Below are 26,860 nucleotides of genomic sequence, written 5' to 3' on the forward strand. Positions count from 1 at the left end.
TTCCCCAATCCTTTCTTTTTAACTTGTCTAAATCCTTATATATCAGGGTTTCTTGTAGACTGTATTTTTTTTTTTGGTAGATTGCATAAATATACTTAGTTGACAATGTCTGCCTTTTAATTGGGGTATTGAGGCCATTTACATTTGATGTGATTATAAATATAGTAGAATTTAAATTTACCATCTTTTAAATTGTTTTCTATTTGTCAATTTATTCTTTAACCTTTACCCCCTGTATTCTTGCTTCCTTTTAGGTCATTTTATTATTCCATTTTATCTTCACTATTAATTGATGAATTACATTGCTTTTTAAGATAGTGTAGTGTTTGGTCTAGGTTTTTATAAAATGTTTAAAACACAATTTATTTAATAGTATTATAGAAAATAAAGATTACTTCCATGCTTTTTTAAAAAATATATAATATTTTTTAGTTGTAGTTGAATACAATACCTTTATTTATTTATTTTTATGTGGTGCTGAAGATCTAACCCAGGGCCTCACACATGCTAGGCAAGTGCTCTACCACTGAGCCATAACCCCAGCCCGACTTCCATGCTTTTTGATATTATAAATAATGCTGTGATTAATATTTCTTTCTTTTGTTTCACCTACAATGGTGTCTTTGTTTTTAAGGGTTAATTTACAGGAGAGGGATTACTGGTCAAAATGCATGAATTTTTTAAGGATTTTGTCACGTGTTAAGTTATTCTCCTGAAATGTTGCACCAGTATATTCCCTCTCAAAAGTTTTTCTACTGGTTCTTCTCTCTGATCACAAACTAACCATGGAGCACTGTTAAGGAAACTCTCAGGACCATATCAATAGTGCCTGTAAATGTTCAGCATTCTCTTTCCCTTTCTATTGTGCCCATAAGTTCTTGTGGAGAAGGGTGCTTAAGTACAGAAAACCGTATTGGGCCTTGGCAGGTAGTAAGATGATAAGAAAGAAAAGGGAAGAAATAGGGGGAAAGGGCAGCCTTTCCTAAAACCTTACTACCCAATATCTGGTTTCTCAGGCTGGCAATCTTGTATCAAAGATGAAGTAAAAGCCTTTAGTATTAGTAACTCCAGGTACAAACTTTGATCAGCTCTCTTCCCTTAGATGAATTACTTTCTGTTTTCTCATTTAAAATTATTATATATCAATAATATGGGTAATAAATAGGGAAGAATATATTTTACAGATACTAAAATGCATTTTTCTCTCCTTTTAACTTATCTGAAATAGGGATGTATCATGCACTGATGATTTTAAAGTTATTTACAACTGTGCATTGTATTGTTTTTTCTTAGTGGTTGTGGTAAGCAGAATTATAAAAATGATCCTCCAGTGACACTTCTTCTTATATGATCATCTATTCTTCAGTGACTAGAACCTATCCATGCAACAAAATCTCACTTCAATAAAGACCTATGCTATGTAGCAAAAGAGAAATTTCCTGATAGGCCTGTGGGAACCATCAGTGCCCTGAAAGGCAGTGAGTTTTTCTGGCGGGTGGGCAAAAGGGGAAGTCAGGAAGATTTATAGCAGAACAGAGATTTGAAGAGATCAGAGTCTGTGTTAGTCAGCTTTTCATCACTTTGACCAAAACACCTAATAAGAACAAATAAGAAGAAAAATTTGTTTTGGCTTATGGTTTCAAAGCATTCAGTTCATGGTTGGCTGGCTCCATTCCTTTGGGGCACAGGTGAGGAAGAACATCATGGCAGAAGAGCATGGCAGAGGAAACTGCTCAGCTCATGGCAACTGGAAGCAGAGAGAGCTGGTCTAGGTTTACAATATAAATCTTTTACTTATTATAATATAGTTTCATGTACTATGAAATTATTTCATGTATAAGAACCTTACTATATATAGTATAAACATTTCTCTTTCATCCTTTGAAGTATTGTTGTCATACATTTTAATAGTAAAGATATAAATCTCAACACATTGCAACTACTTTTGCTTTAGATAGTTGTCTTTGAAAATGATTAAAATAATTTCAAAGTTTTATTTCTTTTCATTTTTGTCATTTCTAGAGCTATTTATTTCTGTTTATAAATCCAAATTTCCATCTGCCATCATATTCCTTCTGTGGAAATGACTTCTTTTAACATTTCTTGTATTGAACGGCTTCTGGGCATGGGAGAAAAGCAACATTTGTCTTTGTTTGTTTTTTAAAAAGATATTGTAGCTGGGTATAGAATTCTGGATCAATGGTATTTTAATCACTTTGCATAGTGCCATACAAAATTAAGCCAAATCAGAATGAATGTGGTTAGTTGTCAAAGCGCTGTCTTGCATGAGCCAAGTGCATACCTTACCAGGGAACTTTAGGATTTAAGAACTGGATATGGACTCTGGTGTTTATTTGGAGGCAGATCCTAAGGGCCAGACACTGAGAATTCAAGTAATGATGGCTTAAAAAAAAAAAAAATCATCCCTGGAAGAGTCCTTTACAAGAAAATTTCTGAACTTTTTGAACGTCATATATAGTATACACATGGTGCCAAGAAAACGTTTAAGGGCAGTTGGCTAAACCTTCCTTTAGGCCAGGGAAGCCTAATCTACCCTATTCAAACCTTTAGAAAAAAATGAAGCTTTAAGTGTTTTTAAATGATTTCTGACACACTGGGTTCTCTAAGGAATCTCAGCACAAGGCCAGAATTAAAGAGAAAATGACTTCTTGTTCTACTTGTGTGGGATATTAAATTACATTAGTGGGTTTCTAGGGCCTTGAAGGTCTGTACTTAAAGACCAATCACAATTTATATATTCTTTTTTTAAACATGTTGAAAGGTAAAACAAAATAAATTGGCTTTTATTTATAAAAAGGGGATTGCTAGGGCCTTCTCCTTTCTGGGTCGTCACGCACGGGTTCTTGGAGACCTGGGCCCCACGGATCAGTCTTGTTGTAGGAAACACTCACGGACAACCGGCTCCCTTTTTGCAGCCTGCTTCCGGGTACCAGACGCCTAGGCAACACAGCCTGGGGCGAAGGGAGAGGTGGGTGGCTCCGCGAGAACCCGAGGAGGCGGGGCTCCGCCGCCGCCCCTTGCCGACTTCCCGCCCCCTCTCCGGCCCCGCCCCCTTTCCGGCCCCCTCCTCTTTCCGGCCCACTCCTTGGCCCCTTCGGGCTCCTAAGGGGCGCGCTCCATGTCCGCCTCCTTGGGCGGAGCCGGCCCCTAAGGGCTAGGGCCGCGCGGAGCCGGGGCCGCGGCGGGATGAGGCCGCCTTTGGGGCGGTGGTGGCTGCTGCTGTGGCTGCCGCCCCTAGCCACGCTGCCCGCGGGCGCCGAGGACGCGGCGTTGTCAGGTAACCGCGGGCACACGCGGCGGGCGCACGCTTCCGGCTCAAGGGCGCGCTCTCGCCTGGCGGGGTGGACGCTCCTCCCTCGGCCTCCGGGTCACTCCCGGGCGCGGCCTACACTAGGGCGGGGCTGCCTTCCCGCCTTATTGGGTTCCCCTACCCTTTCTGCTGCCATTTGGACATTTTGTGATTTGAGGAATAGAAGCAGCCGCGCGGTTCAAAGCCTGGCTCAATTTTTCATTTTACAGAAACAACGAAACTCAGAGATGTTTTGTCCAGGGTCACACAGCTACTCACTGGCACAGCTGGCCCTAGACTCCTTATTTTCAATACGGGGCTTTTTGTACAGTACTTCAGTTTATGTCTAAAATCTTGTTATATTTATAGCCATTTCTTTAAAACTCAAAAGACTAGAGAAGCAAAGAGCTTCAGCTTTAGAATGGGGCCGAAATCCATCTACCCTGACTGTTGTGACCCTGGGTCACGGACGATGACAACCCGCAAGATGATGGCAGTGTTTAATGTATGCCTGGCGTATGGGAGAAAGAACTGACAGCAACACGCAGTGTTGTTATAGGCAACCCCGGGAGTGCTTTGAGGATTCTGGCACAGAAGTTAGAAACTAGAATTCTGTCTCTATAACTAGTAATTTGCCCTGAGCTCAATGTTTGTTTCATTTAACATCCTTGAAAATATTTCCTGGATGTACTGTCCACCAACTTCCGCTCATTGCGTTGGGGCCATTCCTGATTGCAAGGGAGGCTGCCAAGTATGTTCTCTTAGCTGAACTCCAACCACTCAAGATCAGGGTTATTTATGTATTTATTAGCATCTTTCACAGCTGTCTAAGGGTAGGTAGGTATCTTTCAGTGAGTTACACCTTGGGGAACTATATATACCAGTTCTCTTTGTGCTAGATAGTGTTAAAAGTGCTTAAACTGCAAAAGAGAAATTTAATATTTAATACCCATAGAAGTCCCCTTGGGTAGTTGCCATTTATATACTCATTTTATAGATTAGGAAATGAAAAAAAAAATAAAACTTCTGTCTAAGGAAGAGAGTTTCTTGTTATGGCAGCAGCTAGAAAATTAGAAGTAGCTCTAGACCAACACCCAGAACCTTGAGCTCTAATTGAGTTATTACATTTCATGCAACAATTGTGGTGTGTAATCTTGATCCAGGCACATAGTCTTTATACAGTTTTCTCAACAGTAAAATGAAGTTGTTTTAGTGCTGGATAGTTTCAGTATTTTCTTCACTTTTATTTGCCTCAGTGAAACCAATGTTTTTGAAGTTCTTGTGTTGTTATACTTGGTGGTAAGGGTTCTTAATTTTACTAATCAAAAACATACATAAAGGATTACCAAGGCTTCTATTCTACCTTCAACTTTCAGGATGCCCACTGAGTTGGTTAAATTTTAATCTGCAACTAAGAAAATTGGCTACTTCTGTTGCTATCTAGTGAGGCTTGCCTTTGCAAATAGGCTTTCAATGTGAATAAAGAAGCATCCACTGTCCTGTGCTGCGTTAGACTAAGTCTAAGAATCATTGCTGCTCCAGGGTGTTCAGTGGTTGAGAACTTGCCTCGCATGTAGGAGGCGCACTGGGTTGATCCTCAGCACCACATTAAAAAAAAAAATAAAATAAAATAAAGGTATTATGTCCATCTACAACTTAAAAAAAAAAAAAAAAAGAACCATTGCTTTTCTAAAAGACTTTGGTTTTATGAGGAACCTCAAGACGAAATAGTTGGTAACCTAGTAAACACCCTTGTTCATGGGGGATATGGTCCAAAACCCTAGTGGATAACTAAAACCCGAAACAGTACTGAACCCTATGTACTGTGTTTTTTTTCTATATATACATACCTATGATAAGGTTTAAGTTATACAATTAGCACAGAAAGAGAATAACAATAGTAAGTAATAGATTATTATAGCAATATACTGTAATAAAAGTTATCTGAACTTACGAATTGTTTACTTCTGGAATTTTCCATTTATACCATTTCATAATTTCAGATCACAGTTGACTACAGGTAACTGACGCCTCAGTAAGTGAAACTGCAGATAAGGGAGGACTATTGTACTTTCTTCTGTAAAGTAGGGCCTATCTATAACACTAGAAGCTTGTATTTGATGATACTTAAGGTTCCTTCCTATTGTAAAATTCGGTCTGTACACACACACCCATCTATGAAATGGAGAATATTCAGACTAAAACCAGCTTTCTGTCACCCCATTTGGAAGAAAGAGGCAGTTGGCACAGGAAGCACAGGTAGGTAGTTGTCTGGCTGAGAAGAAAAAAAACTTCAAGCTAACAGTCGTCCGTAATTTGTAACCAGTGGGTGAGGTCACAAGAAACCATGGGTTTCCTGAAATGAAGTTCAGGTCATAGAAATGGCTCCCCAGGCCTAGATTATACCAGTAAGTCTCTTCATATTCACAGCTTCCACATTCATCCATGCAAAGGAAAATCTGTACCTGGCAGTTAAAACCAAACCTGAATGTACGTTATCAACTCTTATTTTCAGTTTCAAGTTTGAAAAACAAAATGGGTTAATAGAATAGAGAAGTTACCTTTTCAACTAATACCTTTGAAAATGTGAATTTTAAAAAATTAAAATTAAAAATTAAAAAAATTTAAAAATAAAAAGCTAAGCAAAAAATCCCCAGCTCCATCTGCAACTGTTTGCATTTGAACTTTTTTTTTTTTTTTTTTTTAATAGTAGATGCACACTTTTTTTAAAAACATTGATTGAGGATCAAACCCAGTGCCTCTGGGTTTGCTAGGCAAGCACTCTATCAACTGAGCTACACCCTAGCTCACATTTGAACTTTTTACTTTTTGTTTTTTCTGCTCTTCTCCCTCTCCTTCTTTGCCAGCCGCCCCCCCCTTCCCAATAATTACAGGTAAAATGGAGAAAATGGCAGCATAATGTAACAAGTACATTTATATATATTATTATTCTGTTGTAATTTCATTTGAGGATAGGTTTTTTTTTTTTTTTTTCCATATGAGAACCATGGAAGGTTAAGTTAGGAGAAACATTGGTGAAATATTTTTTATATGGAAGGCGGTTAAGATCTGCTAAGATTTGAGAAGTGTTTGTGTTTTTTATTCTTAGAATATTCTGTAAGTAGGCTTAAGTACACCTTGTTTTTTTTCTCAAGATTCAAATGAATATTTTTACCATTATGTATGGACAAACTCTTTAACTTAAATATATATGTAGTTGTTTAGAAAAACTAATAAAGGACAAAAATATTAAGGAGAAATTTGAAATTTAACTTGTTACAATGGGGGATATTGGGACTGTGGCTGTGGCTCAGAGATAGAATATAGAATGCTCGCCTAGCACGTGCGATGCACTGGGTTCGATCCTCAGCACCACATAAAAATAAATAAATAAAAGAAAGATATTGTTTCCAACTACAAATAAAAAAAATATTTTAAAAAATGGGGTATATGTAGCTGTCCCTTTTTAATATCAGATATGTATAATAGTACCCCCTATCCAGAGGGGGAATATACTGTTCCAAGTCTCCCAGTGGATGCCTGGAACTGCAAAGAGTACTAAAACCCATATGTGCCCATACATAATATTCCCTCATACATAATATTAACAATAAAGTTTAATTTATGAATTAGGCACGGAGATTAATAACAATAGCTTCTAAGAAAAATAGAAAAATTATAACTATATTATAACAAAAGTTACTTAAAACCTATGAATTATTTCTGGAATTTTCTATTTAATATTTTTGGATTACAGTTGATCATAGGTAACTGAGACTTGAAAGTGAAACCACAGGTGAAGGGGAACCACTAATGTCCTAAAATTATATTCGTTGGATGTTTATAAATTGAGTGGTATTTAAAATGAACTGAGGGATCTATCTGATTGGTTCTGGTAATCCTGACTTGAATCCTGTGCTAATGTAGATAACTAATGCCTAGAGAACCTGCTGAGAATTGCAGGGAGTTAAGGAAGATGGTGCTCATTCCAAGGTGTAGAGACCAGCCTTGCCATAGGAAGGATGACATTCAGTGTTGGTTCAACAGACCTTCGCAAGTGCTTGGAAGATGTGGCAGAGCTGGGTTGGCCCATGCTGCCAGATCTTTCTCCTGATCTGTATCAGGTTTGAGGAAGTGAATATCGCGGTAATGGAGCACCCTCCAGGGTGAGAACGTATTTCAATCTCAAGTGTAATCAGTGGCTGTCAGAGGTACATATTGTTCCCTTCTGATTAAATGATTATCACATTTTTATATTTAAATTCCTAGAAATTCTTTTTCTTTTCCTGGATCTCATTATAAAGGGATTGTTTTTATGATCTGTCTGTATATATTTGCTCTCAGGAGGTTCTGTTTTAGCAAAATAAACCAGCAAAAGTTAGGGCTGCACTAATGAAGGCACCTGCAGTAGCACCATAATCTTCAGTGTCAGGGCTTAATTGGTAATAGAGTTCAAATAAATCAAAGTGGCTATTTTTTTCTATTTCATATCCTCAAACAATGAAATTTCTGTAGAAGATGTTTACAGAAGGGAAGAGAAGCCTAAGAAAGATATGACCTTTATAATCAATCTAAGGTAGAAGAATCTGGTCTCTCTAGGAAGGCAGTGGACCAGCTATGAAAGTAAACTTGTCACAGCCACCATTTCATGTTTTGTCTGGTTAGCCCATGCCTATGGTTCACATGGGTGAACTCACTTCAGGCTAGGTTTGTAGCTTCTTGTGGCTGAGTTTCTGGTCGCTTAGATGTTTAGGCATTCTGTGTGGGTTGACTAAGGTAAATTCACCTCAGGAGACCTATGATGAGAATGGAGGGCAGCCAAAGGACACCATGAAATACTGACACTTTGTCTCTACTCTTTTGGGCATTGTGTGAATTCCACATCAGCTTCATCTCTATGGCCAGAGGCTACCTGAGAATTTCTGGGGAGGCAACATACTTTTAAGTAATGTACATTTCTTAATCTGGAGGTGGAAGGAAAATTCAGAGCAAGTTCTTTTATTCTAACCAGGAGGTCCCTTACACAGATGGACAGCATATGAAGAAAACAAAGCCAAGATTAATGCCACTTCTTGCTTCCTCTACCCTCAAGTATCTGGTGAGGAGCAAGAAGATGTTCCCTAACCAGAGGCTATTAAGAGTTATAGGCTCAACCCTCTCCTTAAGGGTACACCAATAATAAAGTAGGTAGAGGGAGGTGTAGCCTGTGGCTTCCAACAAGGCTGGAGAGGGTGTCCTGCTGCATCAGGAGTGCTAACTGGCACTGGCCAAGCTCTTAACTAAAATTGGTTGGACTTTCTGTGGCTGGACTATACCCATTCAAATAATCCTCTTATCCTCTTAAATTGCTAAACACACACACACACACACACACACACACACACACACACACCCCAAATATTTTAAATATTTAAGTGCTGTGGAATATAGTAATGAAATGCATGCTGTCCCAAAGTCCACAGGAAGACAGTATGAGCCAGTAAATCTATTTGTATTATGAAAACAATAAAGCAGAATCAGAAGAATGCAGGTAAAAGTGCTTGGGTGTGCAAGATTAGACAGTGGATCAGAGAGGTCCTTCCTAAGAATGTGATATTGGAACAAATACACCAGTTATTGGAAAGTACAACCTCTGCCAATATCTAGAGAAAGAAGGTTGGTTGCAAATGAAAACTGAAGCAGGGTGAACTAGCACCTAGAGGAGGATCAGTGGGTTGATGTGGCTGGAGCAGCTGAGTGGGAGGAAGGTTGAGGAGAGAAGGTCATAGGGGTACTTTTGTCCCTGGAAGGGAGGTTAAATTTTGTTATCATGTAATAGGAGATAAAAGATCTTTATGCTGTTTGTAGAATAGTTTGTGGAGGAAATAGTAGGGCACTTCTGGAAGCAGGAGGCTGCTACTGTAATCCAAATGCAAGATAAAATGTGACATGGATAACAGAAACATTTACTCCCAAATTCAAACAATTGCATTAAATTTGAATAGCATTATGTTGCTCTTTGTTAAAGAGCTACAGGGATCAAATGATTTAGAAGATAGTCTTAGGATCAAATGCAAAAAACTTCATTTTAAGGTAGCACTTATTTACAAAGCTTAGGCCCCACAATGAGTATTTTCTCAGACCTCTAAAAAAATGGAACTCTTCTGTGGGAATTGATTCAGCCCTTGAAGTAGTAGGCTTCACTAAGAGAGGAGTTATAGGGAGGGTCCTGGAGGCATCCCTAAGAAAAGTGCCCCTAGCATTGAGTACATGTGATATTGAAATAACTGGCTAGAAGTGAATATTTCTGTAATGTTCCGGGTCTCCTGAGACCTCAGTTCTTTCATTTCCCTCACTGAACATACTCCTTCCAACATCAGTAGATCCTCTCTTATCTTTTGACAATTCCCAATACAAAGTTCTTAACTCTAGCTACCCCATTTAACCCTGGTTCTGGCTAAAAGACCCCATAGGATGCTGTGCAGAGGCAGAATGTGGGATGGGGAAGGCCAGTCCAGAGACCTCCCTCTCCCTCCTCTGCTGCTTACCAGGTGAGGGCTTAAGTTCTTGCAGTTTTGCGCTGTCTTCCTGCCTAAACCCAACTGTCAGCCCTTCCCTGCCCCAATCTGCTCTTTCTCTGCCACTGCCCTTGGCCAGGAGATGGGTGCATCTCAGACATGCTCAAGAATGTTTCAGCATAGGCTGCTCTGGGTGTTCTAGCATTGTCCTTTGGGCTCTTGTGCACAGATAGACCATACAAGAATGTATTTTTATTTTATTTTCCTGTATTTAACAGAGAGCTTCTCGAGCTTCCTTCTTGTGCTGTTTTAAAGCCTAGCTCTTAACATGGATTCCTGAGTTTACATCTCAGGCTCTTAAACTGCAAAATTGGTTGATATATTTTAAGATCCATGCATTTCATCATAAATTTAAGAATAAAATGAAAGAACATAACTGTCACAGGGGAATATCGTGGGTCCTCATACAATTTTACCATTTCATGTATCTTCCTAAGAACTCTGACATTCATGCTACTGTTTCAGGAGGCAGGACCTTCTCAGGGTCCTTTCCCCAAGTCTGTCTTCCCCAACTTCATGGTCCAATTTTTAATGCCAAGGATATTTCAAACCAGAACAGGAAACTATCAGAACTTATTCAAGATTATTCCCTAAATAGGTATAATTGTTGACTAATTATTGCTGGTTAACCACTCCTTCCCCAGCTTTGGTATAGCAGGTTGTTCTAGCTTCATTTTAGGTTTTTCTGTAGAAATAGCTGACCATACTTTCCTCAGAGGAGTGGGTATTGGATATCAGACCCATTTCTCTGGGGAACCAAGAGTATTTCCTATAGCTGTTTCCTATTTGGGAGATATTTCCGGTTTGATACTCTGTCTTAGATTCAGAAGAACTTACTTATTTTCACATCCAAACAGCAGTGGTCACAGAAGAATGACCCCCATTACTTTATTTATTTATTTATTTTAGCATTTACCACATTAACCTTCTATAATTACAGCACTTGTTTCTCCCCCTCCTCTCTCTCCCCCTCCCCCTCTCTCATATAGTTATGTAGTATCATAAGTGTGTGATTATTATATGTGATATGCAACATATATTTGTGTACATGCATACTCATATTTTTGTATCTGTAGCCATCTCCAGCCAAATTTCACTTATGCTATGGACCTGCCCATTTTCACTTAATTCCACCAGTGAAAACTGGGTACATATTGTGTCTAGAATTGAACTCATCCCACATTCCTCTCACAAACATTGCTTCTTTTCTAGTATTTGTTTTCTGTGGAAAGGGCTTCACTATCTTTCCATTCACAAGACACCTTCATATTATCTTACTTCTTCACCCAATGAACCTCTAAAGCCTGTTGGTTTCATTTCCTAAGAGCTGTTGAATCTGTTATTTCTCCCTCCTCACTTAGTTCAGAGCTCCAGTAACATGGGCTCTTCTTTGCTGTATCAGGTGCTTCCTGCTGTTGTTGGTGCCTGGAAACTTCACAGTGCCTTATGATTGGTGCCTTAACATTACCTAACCCTTACTGAACTGTTTAAGTCCTTTTGATTGCCAGCAGTTTCCTGCTGAGACTCTGATATTTCCTAAAATCTTTCAGTACTCTGCTTTCAGGATGAATTCACATTCTTTGTGTGAAGTAAGCACTGCTCGCCTCTCCAACAGCAAATGTTGAGATGTTTCCATGTATCCCTCCACAGGATTCTTGTTCCTATGCCAATGTATCAGTTAGATATCCCTCAACTGAACTACTCCCATGATTTCCTACATATTTGCCACCCTCAACCCCTGACTGTCTTGTTGCCTCCAATCATCCATTTGTATTTCACTTTTTCTGGGAAGCCACCCTTAACTCCTGGCCTCTGCTTCAGGACTGAAGACATGCTTACTCTCTATGCCTGTGTAGTGCCTTCCATGTCATAAGAGCCTTTACACTGGACTAGGATATTTTCTGTGTCCTGCTAGGTCATGAAGACCAAAGGACTAAAATTACCTTATAGAAGAATTTATTAGTCACAGAATGTTAAAACTGTTACTATCTCTCTTTGAATAATTAAAAAAAAGATTCTGGGCAATTAAATATTTAAGAAATTACATTTTTTTTTATCTCTTAGTTCCAAGATGTAAAGCTTTAAAAGAGATGGATTTTATTCAAACTTCTGAGTCAAAATGTTACTGCTACAATCAGAATTCCCAAATGGAGTGGACATCTCTGTGGTCATCTGTGCAGGTAGGGGTCTACTTTTAAATCATGTCTTAAGGACAGTACATTAAAATGTAAGAATAAAAAGTACATTTTGTATGGCATGTAGCTGAGTGTCAGGATGAAACTGATTAGAAGATCACATAGAGCGGCTCAAGGAGCAGTGGTGTGGAAAGAGTATGTTAACTCCTCTGCCTACTTCTCCAGCCCCTTTCTAGACCACTCTTAGTGAATATACCATCCAAGTGAATACAGTGTTGAAGCTATGATATTAAAAGGAGTCATCAGAATAGTTTTATTGAGAAAGTATCATTAAGAAAGATTTCAATGAAGTGAGTTACCAAGAGGGTATCTGAGGAAAGAGTGTTCTAGACTGAGGGGATAACTAGAAAATTATTATCAGGAGGCACATGATATTGATTTATACTACAGATATATACAACACTTTGATCACTTTTTTAAGGTGGTATCTGCCAGGGCCTTCCACTTTAAAATTACTATTTTTCTTTTATTAATGAACGAGTTTTTCGAGGAGATAATTTGAGACTGTGTATATATTCTGTTCCTCATCAACTTTCTAGCCTCTAGGGATGCTTGCCTATCATCATCATGTTTATCAGATGATTTTCTAATTCCATTATTCTTTTTACATTCATTGGCATTCTACGAGGGAAGAGTTTTTCCTCCTTCTATTTATTAATTTATTTATATCCAGGTATTCTCATAAAGTGTCAAATTCATTCAATAGACTATAATCCATTACCTCTTTTGATACTCAAATTGTCCTAGATTTTGTGAGTATGGTGCTCTTTCAAACCATTTCAGTATCTTTTTAACTTGTGCCTATCATCTCTTTGAGTACTACATATTTCTTCTTCTTTTTAAAATATTTTTAATTGTAGATGGACACAATACCTTTATTTTATTAATTTACTTTTATGGGATGCTTAGGATCAAACCCAGTGCCTCACACACAGGAGGCAAGTACTCCACCACTGAGCTACAACCCAGCCCAAGTTCTACATATTTTCTAGCAAACAAAAATGTTTCAGGCTCATGTTGTAGTTTCCTAGACCCAACCCTGCAATCATAATTTTTTCCAGGGTGCATTCAGCACTAGGTGTGTCCATTACTACTAGAATATCACTATCCTGTGTATGCATCCACACCTATATCCCTGCACATAAATCTGTTTCTATCTATCGGTCTACTTAAAACTATGAAATATAAAACATGGAGATATCAGAACTCATGTGAGTGATTCAGGGGTTAGGTTTGTTCTTATAAAAACTTGCTCTGGAGAGAACTCAGGGGTCCCACAAGACATCTAGCTTAACCCCATACAAAGCTTCTCTCTCACTGAGCTCCTATTCGACCCTATCCCTTAAAGGTCCCACCGATTCTCAGCACTGCCACACTAGGGGCCCAGCCCCCAATACGTGAACTCTAGTAAATACACTCAAGCCATATCCAGACTGTAGCAAGAACCAAGAGATGAGCCTGGGCCAGTCTTATATTAGGAGGTCAGAAAGAAGAAGGGAGCTAGCAGAGGGGAAAGAAGGAACAATAAGTGAAAAAGGAAGTGTCTTGAAAGCCCTAAGAGAAGAACTGGAGACTGCAGGCATAAGCAACTTTTTAAAGGAATTTTATTGAAGTGAGAGGCAAAATAATGGATTGCTAAAGGGAAAAGTGGAGTCCATAGGAATTTGTTTTTCTGCTTTAAATGGAAAAAATAGCAGAATGTGGCATGTTCATAGAAATGACCTAGTAAAGAGGGAAAAAGTGCTTGTGAGGTATACTTGAGTAGGGAAAGGATAGATAGGATCTGGTGCACAAGTCAGGGGCTTGCCGTTAAGGGAGTGTATTAATTTCCTCTGACAGAAATTTTCTCCCAACTTGTGAGAAACAGAGCATGTGCCCACAGATGCTGACAGATGGGTGGATAGGGGAATAGGAGCTGATTGACATTCACTGCTGATTTCTTCCATTTTTAGTGAAGTAGGAAGGATCATCATCTGAGAATGAGTATGGGGAAGAGGTGTTGGAAAATTGAGTAGGGTGATGTGAATGCAGAGGGATGTGTGGTATGAATGACTGTAGCTTTTAGGTCCTACTTCAAGTTCACTGTCATGTATTCAAAGCAAGACCACTGTGCCTTTCCATAGCATATTTTGTGACACAAATGCAAGAGTGGAATAGATGCAGAGTTAGATTTTCCAGGTGAGTATGATAAATCAAGAGGGATACAAAGGAGTTAAGGATACATGGAAGGGAATGGCTTATGCATGGAATTTTGCTGGTAAGAAGGGACTTGAGTACATCCAAGGCGTAAGGATCAGGAGAAAGATGTTCAGGTCTGTATTGTAGTCAGGGCATTAAAAGAAGCATGAAATGTAGCACATGGAGGGGCTACAGTTTGATACAGACAGAACCAGGATGTGACTATAAAAGTGATTAGTTGAGGTAGGGTGGAGGACAACAGTATACATAAAATAGAGTTCCAGGAGCCTTTAAGGTCCCTTATGTGTCTCTTAATCACAAAGACTTGCTAGAAGAGAGGAAGAAATATCCACTTTCAAAAATGCCAATGTGTGTTTGGATTAAATGCAGATGTGTAGAATCCACCATTTGGATTCTGGGCTCAGTACATGACCATGTGCATCTGTGTGTTCTTCCTTCAACAAATGTTGGATTCTCCTTACTCCTCTGCTAATGTTTTTAGGAAGCTTATGAGAAATTTTTACTTCTGTATTTATGAATTTCTTTGCTTTGTTTTATAGGTGAAAATTACCAGTCCGGGCCTGCTCAGTATTGTATATATCACAGAAATGCGTAATTGCCAGTATCCAGAAACCATTCTGACTTTTATCAAATGTGTTATTCATAAGTTTTGGGCACCAAAAGAGTCTAATGAAATAACTATAATCATCAGTCCAAACGAGGAAACCAAGTGCTTCTCTGTGAATCCTGTCAGGGAAATATTTATTTATACAATAAGAGTGAATCGAAAGAGTAAGTTTGTTAGTTACATTTGACTTTCTGGATTCAGTTTAAGTGACATGTCTCTTCTTTTACCAACAGTATATTGACACAAAATGTTTTTTGTGTGTTTGTCTTTTTTTATTTCAGTTGTGGATTTCAAACTTTTCCTTGTATTTGTGGCAGGCATTTTCCTTTTCTTTTATGCAAAGACCTTGAGTCAGTGAGTATTCATTTTTACATTCTTGACTTTGTGACTTAAATGGGTTATAGGTCATTTTCTACCCTATTGTAAATATTTTTACACCATTGTGCATTTTTGTTCTTGCTTTAGGTTTTGCAAACAGTAGGTCTGAACATAGTGTTTGAAAGATCTTTAAAGACAGCAACAGTTATTTGTATAGCATGGTATGTGTAAAGTACAAAGTGCTTTTGTATGCATTATTTTATGTGTTAACATATTTTATTAGATTTTCATAACAACTATGTGAACTCTGTATATTCTCATTTTATCAATGAGAAAAACAACATCCATCATCATACAACTGGTTCTTATCACGGCCCAGATTCATACTGAGGTTTTCTGATGCCAAGTGCCTCACTCTATTTCATTAGAGCTGCCTCCTAGATTTGTGGCTCAGATATATAAAGTTGAATATAACAAATATCTGACTCTTGAATAAGCATGTTATTCTGACATTTTCATTTCTTGCAATCTCATTTGTGAAAAAATCAATCTCTTTCCAATATTGCACTTTTTAAGTTTCTCATGCTAGTTAATATCCAGCATTTTCAAGCATTCTTAACATTGTTCATTTTTGAGCTTATCCTTGGTTCAATTAAATATGCTTAATGTCATCTACCAGCTTTATAAACCAGACAACTCGTATAGAGCAGGAAGAGTAAAGCTTAGACTCCACGGAGCTGGGCTGCAATCTTGAATCCTCCAGTTAGTGTATATTTGGGAAGGTCTTCTAATTTCCTGATGCCTTTCCTCCTCTATAAAACTTAGACATAGATAACTATAAATACATGTAAAACTCTCAGATAAGTGCCTGCTACCCGGCAGATGCTCAATTACTGTTGTCAGATCACATTCTGAATACATAAGATAACTCAGACATCCTGTTTTGAGTTAATGGAAAGTTATATACTATAAATTGGAAGACTGATTTCAAGCGATTTACTATAAATTGCAAGACTGTAAGAACAGGATTTAATTAGAGTTGCCCTCTGAGTTTGTCTTTCTTAGTATTCTTCATGGCTACTGTTGTCATGTTGAACATGGTTTTTTTCATACTGAAAGTGCTCTTGACATTTAAACTGACTTTTATCTGCTTGCCTTGACAGAAGCCCTGTTTTCTATTACTCTTCGGGGACTATGCTGGGTGTTGTAATGACTTTAGTCTTTATACTACTGTTGGTGAAAAGATACATTCCAAAGGTAGGCATGATATGTGTCAATAAATAAAAAATGGAAACTGTAGTCTGATAGGTGTAAAATACTAATCAATTTATTTATGTTATTGACAGTTCCTAATTCAAACAATGTTTCTTCACTATATTACCTGACTTTAAAATATAATATTTCTGGAGAGTTCATTTTATTTATTACTTTATATAGATTTACCTAAGTATTAGGTTATGGCAATATGTCTTTTGAGACCTTTTTTTTCCCTAGGTAGTATGTATGTGGTTGGTTGGTTGGCTTTCTGAGTGATAGGAGACTGATTCTGTGATTCTATATTGAGAGAAAATTTTATCTTGGCCAAACTTAGGACTCTCATGATGCTGAATCTTGGGGGCCTTGTTAATAGCATTGCTGTATCTGGGGATTTATTCTTTATTATTATTTCTACAGCACACCTTCAAAAGCATACTTCCCTGAACTTAGTTGAGGATAAGTAAATAGTAATCCATGATGGTAATGTTGCTATTACTCTGGTTAAAGTTTGCAACAACAGCAGTATTTTGAGATAAATTTGTTCTTTTTAATAGTGTTTCTCCAATTTTATGTGCAAAACCACTTGGGGACCTTGTTAAATTGCAGATTCAGTTTCAGCAGTCTGAGAGCCTAAATTTCCCATAAACTCCCATGTCATGCCAATGACGCTGTTTTGTGGACCATATTGAGTAGCAAGACTCTAGAGAGAATCTTGAGATTGGTTTTAGCTCAGTTTGATGTAGTTGTAATACAAAGCGTTTGTTTTCTTCTATTTTTACAAGAATGAATGAACCAAAAAATGTGTTATTATTTTCTTCCACACACAGTATAGCACCTTTGGGGCTCTAATGGTTGGTTGTTGGTTTGCTTCAGTTTATGTTGTGTGCCAACTGATGGAAGATCTCAAGTGGCTGTGGTATGAAAACAGAACATATATGTTTGGTATGTAAGAATTAAAAACAGCACTTTCTCTTACTGGTGAATCTGTAATTACTAGAAGCCTTCTTTTGACGTATGTTTCTTTCCAGCATCTGAATTTTCATTTTGAACTAAAGGAGGTACCATTAAAAATAATATTTTATTTATTTTATTCCCATAGTTGGTAATTGAAATTCATTTGGATCCCATTTTAAACAGTTTTTCCTATAATCTTTCTTAATTTTCTTATGCTAATGATCAAAAGAGTAAAAAAAAGTAACTAAAAAGTACAAATTAAAAAAAAAGCGTGCACACACTCACACGCACACACACACAGACACACACACAAAGTGTCCCTTTTGACTGTGTATGCTTTTTCTTAATGTGAAAGGTGAGAAATCCTTAATATAAATGACTAATAAAAAATTGACTTTTTGGAAACAAAAGCTAAAAACAACATTTATTTTCTTTATTCATTGTACAAAAAAAAACCCCGTTTTGTTTGTTTTTATTAGGAAATAATGGACAGTAGGAGAACCCTTAGCATCAAATTTCTCACATGTTTACCACCCCTAAGAAAAAAGCAATTAATATTTTGTTTTACTTGAAATTTTTATGTTTTTATCTCATTTTCTTTGTTAACATAATAAGATATTTTAAAAAGTAAATTACAGATAACATGGTAGGCTCCTCTAAATTCTTTTCTATTCATCCTAAAAACAAAGGGCATTTTGGGGTGAGTTGCTGGGGATTGAACCCAGGGCCTTATGCAGGCTAAAACTGAGCTATACCCTTAGTCCTACTATGGGTTTTTAAAAAAATTTAATAATTACAAAAAGTCATCTATTACTCAGGCCATGTTAAAATTGCCCAGTCACCTTGATGGCTGGTTTGTATAAACCAGGATATAGTCCAGAACCACAGTTTGTATCAGTTATGTTTGTAAATCTCTTACAATTCATAGCAATTCCTGTTTTCATCACAGTGGTGTGCTGAAGACAGCAAGCTAGTTGTTCAATAGAATGTCCACTTTCTGGATTTATCTAATGACTCCTGTGAGGCATAATTTTTTTTTTTAATATTTATTTTTTAGTTTTCGGCGGACATAACATCTTTGTTTGTATGTGGTGCTGAGGATCGAACCCGGGCCGCACGCATACCAGGCGAGCGCGCTACCGCTTGAGCCACATCCCCAGCCCCTGTGAGGCATAATTTAACTTGTATCTCTTTCTCCCATATTTCCTGTAAACTAGAAGTTAGATGTGAATGTTTGGTTACATACAAATTAAGTGCTTTTGGTGGGATATATAAGAGGCAATATACACTTCACATTGGATCATAACTGGAAACATAGTATTATATAGTTACACATAGGCAATGATGCACTAGATTAGGCGGGTGATCATCTGATCCCTTCACCAAAAAATTACATTTTCCTTTTGTGACTTGAAGATTAAAAATAGGGTTTATAGCAGTCTGAATTCTACTGTAACTTATTTCTGACCAAAGCAACCATGATAACATTTACCCATCTATAACATTGGGCTAAAATAAAACATGCTTAATATATCACTATTATAATGACCATACATCCTGTATTATTTTAAAAGTCAACCTAAGGGCTGGGGATTTAACTCAGTGGTAGCATGCTTGCCTAGCGTGTATGAGGCCATGGGTTCAGCATTGCAAAAAAAAAAAAAGGCTGATAACTAGCTGTATACTCCACCCCCGCCCTGCCCCAACCTTCAATGGAAAAAATAAAATTAAAATTAAAATCTCACAGATTTTACTTTTAAGTCAAGGCTTTGCCAATATTTTTACATAATATTTCAAATTCAGATTTACATTATTATACCTTCCTCTGCTTTTCCAGGCTATGTTTTGGTAGTTGGATTTTTCAGTTTTGCTGCCTGCTACAAACATGGACCCCTTGTTGATGACAAGAGCAGAAGTCTTCTCATGTGGACCCTACGGCTTCTCTCCCTGGTTCTAATCTATGCTGGTGTGGCCGTGCCTCAATTTGCTTATGTAGTCATGATCCTCCTTATGTCCTCTGGGAGTCTGCACTACCCACTGAAAGCATTCAGTTATGTGAAGTGGTGTGTAATCTTTTTTTTTTTTTCCCATAAATTTGACATTTTGAGTTCTGGTTTTGTTGTTTGGGGGGATTTGTTTTTATAACATGTGATTTTATTTCATAATTAACTACATTTACTCTGGAGATAACACTTTGAGAGAGGAGAAGGATAGAGAACTCTAATCATCTCATCCCATATCCATTTCTTGTCTTCATTAATCTTTCAGAGGTGCACCACCACTTACAAAGTAATTAGAGCTCACTTGAAATTTACTAAAATCATTGGCAAAATTACTTGGGCTCTGGGTTACTAAAGATTTCTTCTTTTATTCTGCATTTCTTTTCATTAAAGCCAAAGACTGCTTTAATGTATTATTTGTGCTTGTGAGATAAGAGTTAGGAAAAAGAAATGAATTGTAAATAATTGAAAGGTGTTATTCAGTTGATTGCATTAAGGACTTTTTTAGGTTTTAAGTTAAGGCTTAAGGCTTTTCAAAGTACAGAAGGAAAGACATGGCAAATTCTGTTGTCAAAGCTTTTGTTATGTCTGTCTTCAGTCATAGAGTCTGAGATCTGTTTTCATGTCAGGTGCACAGATGGCGATGGTCCCTGTATAGATGTATGTCTCTGTGCCTTTTAAGTGACAAAATAGAGCTTGCCCAAGGACTAATGGATATAAAGAAAGTTCAGGAATGCTTTCCTGCAGGAAATATCACTGAACTGAATCTTAAATAATGAGCCAAAATAGCTCAGTGAATAAATGTGCAGGGCTTTCCTGACATAGAGAAAGCCCCATTTGGTGTCATCATGAGGCAGTGGCTATCAGGGTAGTTAGTGAGGTGGGCAAGGGCCAGATTAAGGGGCATCAGCAAGCCATGCCAAGGAATCTAGTCTGGTTCTGTACATTGTGGAAGGGTTTACTGATATGCAGCTTAGTTAATCTCTGTTGCTTGAGGCTAGGGAGATACTGTGCCAGACAGAGGTGAGGCAGTAGGGTAACCCTGAAGATGGTGGGAAATTCTGCAGTGTACCCTTATCAAAAAGGGTACACAGTTACCACTCAGCTTGAGCTGATTGTTGCCTTGTGAAAATATGGATTCTACATTGAAGATATTCTAGAAATAATAGAACACTTCTAGAAATACTAGAAGTGTTGTTTGGGATTTAAATGTGACTTCTTAGGATTTTTAAATATTGGCAGTTAATCTAATTAAAAATATATTCAACAGGGCTGGGGTTGTGGCTCAGAGGTAGAGCACTGCCTAGCATGTGTGAGGCACTGGGTTCGATCCTCAGCACCACATGAAAATAAAATAAAGATATTGTGTCCACCTATAACAAAAAAATAAATATTTTTTTAAAAAAAAAATATATATATATATCTCCAACAAACCAGAATGTACTCATGTGTTAGTGGGATGTGGCCCATGTGTCTTCTGGGACAGAGGGTGGATAAAAGGGGAGGACTCTGTGGTAGGAAACCCGTCCTCAGGTATCACAGTGGCTAGGTAGGCACTGATGAGGACAAGGAGTAGGAAGTGAGACTGGACTGGAAGAGGAAGTTAATAGATGTTTACCAAATTGGCCACAAGGAAGGAGATTCTATGGTGATACTTAGTTTATATATGTGGTGACTGCATGTGTGGCAGTGTCACAGGGTTAAAATGCACCAGTGACAGGACAGGCTGCCTGCACAGAGTGGTGGAGGCCAAAAGGCAGCAGTGCCAGTGGAGGGGTTGACACTGAGTGGCTCTCTCTGCCCATCTGCCCAAGGTAGATAGTGTCTGGGATGACCAGAGGTCCCTCTATCACTCTACAGCTTCCAGATCCCTGGCCCTTTGCCGGGCTTGTGGCCTAAGGAACCCAGGATGAAATTCCTTCCTCCTTCCCTGTAACTGTCCACCCACCTGCCAAGAGCAAAGTGTGTCCCTGCACAATGCTTCTTTTATACACTTACTGTGTGTTCAATAATGATAAAAATGTACAACAGACTCTCAACTTTAAATTCTCCTAGTAAATTATTATATGAAAAATTAGGGGATATTTACAGGTTAAATAAACCAGAAATAATACCCTGATTTTTTAATAGTACTTTCTAGTTTCTAGAGTTGTTTCCATATAGTTTAATGATAAATGATAACTACTCTTTTGATTATCTTTATTGAATACTACTATAGGCCACTTACTATGTTAACTTCTTTACTACCCAAAATAGTCATTTAGTCTGTAATGACTTCATGAGGTAGATGTTACCGCTCTTATTATTTTTATATGAGCAAAGTAGACTCAGATCTGGTAAGGAATTGCCCAGGTTCATGCAGTGAGTAACCTCAAAGCCAGGACTCTGCCCCAGTCTTCTGGCTGAGTCCAAGGTTTTTCCTTTGGGAAACCAGGCCAGGGCTTCAGAAAAGGAGAAGGAAATAATGTCAGTGGTTCCTCAATCCAGCTCATTCACTGTCAGATGATTTTTAAATGGTAAAAGATTTTTGAGATCCCAACCCTTAAGAAAATATGTTTTTTAAAACCTCCTGATAATTCTGATGTTCATTTAGATTTGGAAACCCCTGATTAAATTAAATTTAAAAGCACTTCAAAACATTTTTAAAAACTAATTGATAAATATCATTGTCCTTTTTATGAGATTATTAGATACATAAGTGTTTAGATGTCTACATTTTATGAGATTTGGGACTTTCCTGGTTGGAAAAAGAAAATTCCAGTCATGAGCCTCTTGGCATGTTGTGAAAGAACTAATATAAATTATTGTACATAAAAGACCTTTGTGCGATATTTGCTTTCTCTAGGTTTAGTGAGAATTACCACCACTAGGTGGAAGTGATAACCCACAAATGCAGCTTCTTGGTCTAAAGACTAAGGAGACCATTGGGTCTCCTTAAAAGGACATCTCAAAGGCTGGCTTCTGTCAGTGTGCAAGAAAATCAGCAGGCCAAGCATAAATAAGTCAGACTTGTAATTGTCTGATTGTGTGAGTAGAATTCACCAAGGAAGAAAAGGACAATTAACATTCTGTGTCAGAAATTGCTTCTGAAGGGCCTTAGGACATTATTGGATAGTTCAGGAAGCAAAAAGCAAACATCAGGCCCAAACCACATTTTCTCTATACCTCAATCATTAAGGACAGTGGAGAGCATAGTCTACAGGGCCTTAAGAGGGATTACTATTCCTAAGATGTATAGTTTTCTAAATCCTGAGAATTGACTTGGGCAGGAATCTAGCAACCAAATGCCACATGTTTTAGGAAAATGAAGCCGTGGTTTACACCAGGACAGCCAGTGGTTAAGTGTCTTACTGAAGAGGAATATAGGGAACAAGCTGATGCTGAAACAACCAGCGCCCTGGAGGAACTGCGCAGAGCCTGTCGCCGGCCTGACTTCCCATCCTGGCTAGCCATCTCCAGACTCCAGGCTCCTAAAAAGTAAGCTCTGCTCAGCTGATCTGGCCACAGCTTGGTTCAAATTATTTTAAAATTATAAGGTTGTCAGCAGCTTGGGAGACTGAGGCAGAAGGCAAGTTTAAAGCCAGACTCAGCAACTTAGTGAGACCTTGTCTCCAAATAAAATATAAAAAGGGCTGGAGATTTGACTCAGTGATTAAGTGCCCTTGCCCTTGGTTCAATCTCTGGTTTAAAAAAAAAAAAAAAAAAAAAAAGCCGTTTTTGAGAGAGGCACTTTAGTTTAGAAACAGACTACTTCCCTGGATCACAGATGATGAAGTCGGTAGCAGTTCTCTTTCCTCAGTACTATGACTTCGCAGTAGAGCTGTTATTGTCTGAATAAATATTGATTTGATGAGAGTTATTGATATTAAAATAATGAATAATAAATTTAAACTTACAAAAAATAGGAAAAAGGGCTGGGGATATAGCTCAGTCATAGAACACTTGACCAGGGTGCATAAGGCCCCAGGTTCGATCCCCAGAAGTACAAAAATAATAATAAGAAGAAGAATAGAAGGAATTAGCAACAGGAGTGGTTGGTTGCATTTGGCTGCCCTGGGTGCTCATAAGTCTGTCTACTTCTCCACTGTTTCCCTGGATAGCTGTCTCTAGGAGGATTGCATAAGCCATCTCCCTGTTTATACCAAGAGTGTAAATGTCATCCTCTAGTGACGCAGAGTCAAATTTAATTAAAGGGATAAGAGACAAGGGTGCATGTTATCTTAGAAATAAACCTTTCTGTTTGTTATACCACTAACTTTATTTACAACATTAAACACTTACTAGATTTGCAGAGTTTGTTCTTGGAGCAAGCCACCTGTCACCTGAAGAAATCCATCTGCATGAAGAAGAGTATGGCCTTGGCGGTGCTTTCTTGGAAGAGCAGCTCTTTAACCTACAGACTGACAGTCTACCTGCAAGTTGACTTCATTCTGGCAAGGAAGTGAGTAAAGGGCAAGGATGCAGTTAAAGTTGGGCAAAAGGGTTTTAAGGAACAGTGGAAAAAGCATGTGTTGTGGAGAAAAGCCATGCTGGAAAGGAAGACTAACCTATATTTAAGGGAACTTGTTTTCCTAGTAAGTTCTGCTACTTATTGTACTGTAGGTAGCCAGCAAGATTCTGTGACAGTTCATTGCCACTTACCTTGAAGTCTTTCATTAGGAACAAGGGAATCATGTTGTTCTTCAAGGGACCAGTAAGTATGAACAGGTGACTTGTCAAAACCAAGGCACTAAATCCTTACTCCCCTCAACCTGGGCCAAAAGACTATTACTCTTCCTGCATTCCATCAATACCAGTGATGGAAGAGACCTGAGATATACTGGGCCTGTGCTTTCTAAAGTGTGATCCACAGGATAGCAACAAGTGTTTTAGTCAGTGAAAGGATTCTGAGGTTAACTAAGATTGATACAAAGTTAGGCAAGTATATTGTAGGGCTTCTCCAGGGCCTTTAATGATACTAATGCACATTGTAAATCTCCTAAACAAGGAGAAATTGTGTAGCAGTTTCTGCCTTAATTTGATCACAGAACCCTTTTTTATGAGATTAATATTCCTTAGAACACATATTTGTAAAATGCTAATAATGGTAGAATTGAGGTTTGAGGAGGTTATATAACTCATCCAAGACCACAAAGCTATTTGAGGCAGTGCTGGTAGAGCTCCAGCCCCAGTATGTCCTAGCTAAGGTAGAAGACTTCTTCAGACACAAACTCAGGGGCTATCTCCCTACAGCCTAGTTCTCACAATGTTGACATCTTTTTTTTATTTTTAAATAATGTACCTATTTAATAACTGTGATAAAGATAAACATTTAAAGTTTTGATAAGATTTAGATATATGTGTGGATTAGAAATTAGAATTACTTTCTGTATTTTTTGTATGTTGAAATTGAAGAAAACCTTTTGTGAAATTTGAGATTCATTTTTAAAAATTGTTCAGCTGTATACATTTGTAATAATTTTGTACAAACAGATTTGTAATATTTTTTACAGAGAGCAAATGTTTGTTTTTTGATTCATGATGTTAAACTCCAGAGTGAAATGAGCAACTAACTAAGCCTTAACCCTAGCGGAATGATGCCAAAACAAGTTTGAGATTTGAACACAGCAAAATAATTTATGGGTTAAGATGTTGTTAAGTTGATTCTCTTAAAATCAAACTTTGGCCATTTTTACTGTGATGAGATTATCAGGAAAAGGGTAACAGGGAAGAGACAGAGAATTTTGTTACTGTAACTTTAGTAAAGCTTTTCTAAATTATCAAGTAAGAATGTACCTATATATTTGGAATTTTCTAGATCAATTTTCAAATGATATTTCCTCTGTGAGGCAGTATGTCAGTGTTTACAGGTCTGTTTTTGCCAGACATCTTAAAATATTAAGAACTGTCTCTTAAAAAAAAAAAAGAAAGAAAGAAAAAGAAAACTAGATTCAACTTATGCCTTTATATAGACTTTGATTTTTTAAAAACTAAAAAACATATCATCCATTCTGTTTTATGATAACTATTTTATAAATATTAATAAGGGATAAAAATATTTTTTGTTAATTTAATCTTATTTTTTTATAATTATATTTTATTGATGATGTATTACAAATATATCAGATGTATCAATTCTTGTGCTCACTTAGTTCACCTCCCAAGAGGCAGTTTTTATAGTACAGAAATGTGTGTATGAATCATGAACATCTGCTGGGGCTGCCAGGGCACGTCTCAGCTGGACAGCTGCTGGGCCCTTCCTGAGCCAGGTTGGAGAGAGGCTTCACTGGAAAGAAGCAGCTCCAAGTGGGCCAACAACCCTGTGTAACCATCACAATAAAAAACTATTAACAAAAGAGAAAAAAAAAACAATAATCTTCAGGATATTGTTCCTCATGTTCACTTTTAGAGGAAATTATGGATTTGTCAGTTTCTGTTATGTGAGTACTGTGAGAAGCTAAACAATTAAAAGTGTTACTCGTGATATTTTTGGTGTATTTATGTTGTTTTCTTTTACTTTTGTGTTTTATAGTAATGATCACAATTTTAATTCCCATAAAGCAATGTACAGGTTTTTCTCTCCTTGCCTTCTTTCCTTCCTTTCCTGTCCTATCTCCCCTCCTCTGTTTCTTCTTTTTAAAGATCTTTAAGCAGTTCAGATGACTGTTCAGTAAAATGGCTATACCCATCACAGGTGGTTTAGAGTTGGTGGGTGCTTCATGCCATCCCAAGTGTGTAATTGTGGAGTATAACAGAACCTTTGTCGTGTTCTTGCTTATGCTCATGCTTGGGGCCTCACAAAAGTTCACTGTTGTTAGCAAATTGACTATTTGACACCAAATGGTGGGTGAGAAATGCCGCTGTCTGGCTGGGCACAAATCACGAGCCACTGAAGCAGGAACAAACTTTATTTTTGAACTGCAAGAAAAAACCTCACACACGCTCCTGGGGAATTCTCCCGAAATCCACGCGGCTCGTCCAGGAACCCCCAGCCGGAAATATCTCTCCTGGAAATCCCTCCTCCTGCACTTCCCCAACCAATGGGAACTCTCGGGGAATCCCCGGAAATCCCCACGAGAACTCCAAAATATAGTGCGAGAACTCAAAAGTAGCAGCAGAGGCGGATAGTAATGCCTCGCCTGTCAATCAATACTGTTGGCAAAATGCCAGGGGCCATACAGACTCGGCCATGGCTCTCAGCATCTCCCCCCTTCTGTTTAATTAAACAACAAGCAATGTGGCTTAGGGACCGTGCCTGTTAGGTAGTCCAATTCAACATATGGTCCTTACCCGTCATCGGATGAACTGACCTCTAGGCGTCAGCCTCCTGTCTTAGGTTGGTACCACTGCAATTGGATCATACCCGTCACTGACTACCGGTCCAGCATACAGCCATACTTGTGGATAGGCCTTTGCACCAGTGGGGGGGTGAGGTTCTTTGCCTCACCTCTGTTGGCCCCCAAATTTTAGACCATCACTAGTAG

The 26,860-nt window shown here is 38.1% G+C and overlaps 1 protein-coding gene across 7 annotated transcripts in view; it reads left to right on the forward strand.

Annotated features, from left to right (window-relative positions):
• Window positions 1–25,860, forward strand: part of Nemp2 (nuclear envelope integral membrane protein 2) — a 138,953-nt gene extending 113,093 nt beyond the window's left edge. For 5 of the 7 annotated variants that reach the window (XM_071618982.1, XM_071618981.1, XM_071618978.1 and 2 more), the window contains 8 exons: window positions 11,932–12,047; window positions 14,801–15,032; window positions 15,150–15,222; window positions 16,350–16,443; window positions 17,271–17,385; window positions 19,235–19,460; window positions 22,698–22,874; window positions 23,682–25,860. In XM_071618982.1, the coding sequence (XP_071475083.1) occupies window positions 11,932–12,047; window positions 14,801–15,032; window positions 15,150–15,222; window positions 16,350–16,443; window positions 17,271–17,385; window positions 19,235–19,460; window positions 22,698–22,874; window positions 23,682–23,820 (1,172 nt within the window). In that variant the 3' untranslated portion in view covers window positions 23,821–25,860. Of the gene's footprint in view, window positions 1–3,094; window positions 3,299–11,931; window positions 12,048–14,800; window positions 15,033–15,149; window positions 15,223–16,349; window positions 16,444–17,270; window positions 17,386–19,234; window positions 19,461–22,697; window positions 22,875–23,681 lie in introns of those variants that run through there. The other 2 variants (XM_071618980.1, XM_027925037.2) reach the window with 2 other exon arrangements.
• Window positions 25,861–26,860: the final 1,000 nt, after the last annotated feature.

The sequence above is a fragment of the Marmota flaviventris genome, chromosome 11, assembly GCF_047511675.1.
Source record: "Marmota flaviventris isolate mMarFla1 chromosome 11, mMarFla1.hap1, whole genome shotgun sequence".
NCBI classification, from domain to species: Eukaryota; Metazoa; Chordata; class Mammalia; order Rodentia; family Sciuridae; genus Marmota; species Marmota flaviventris.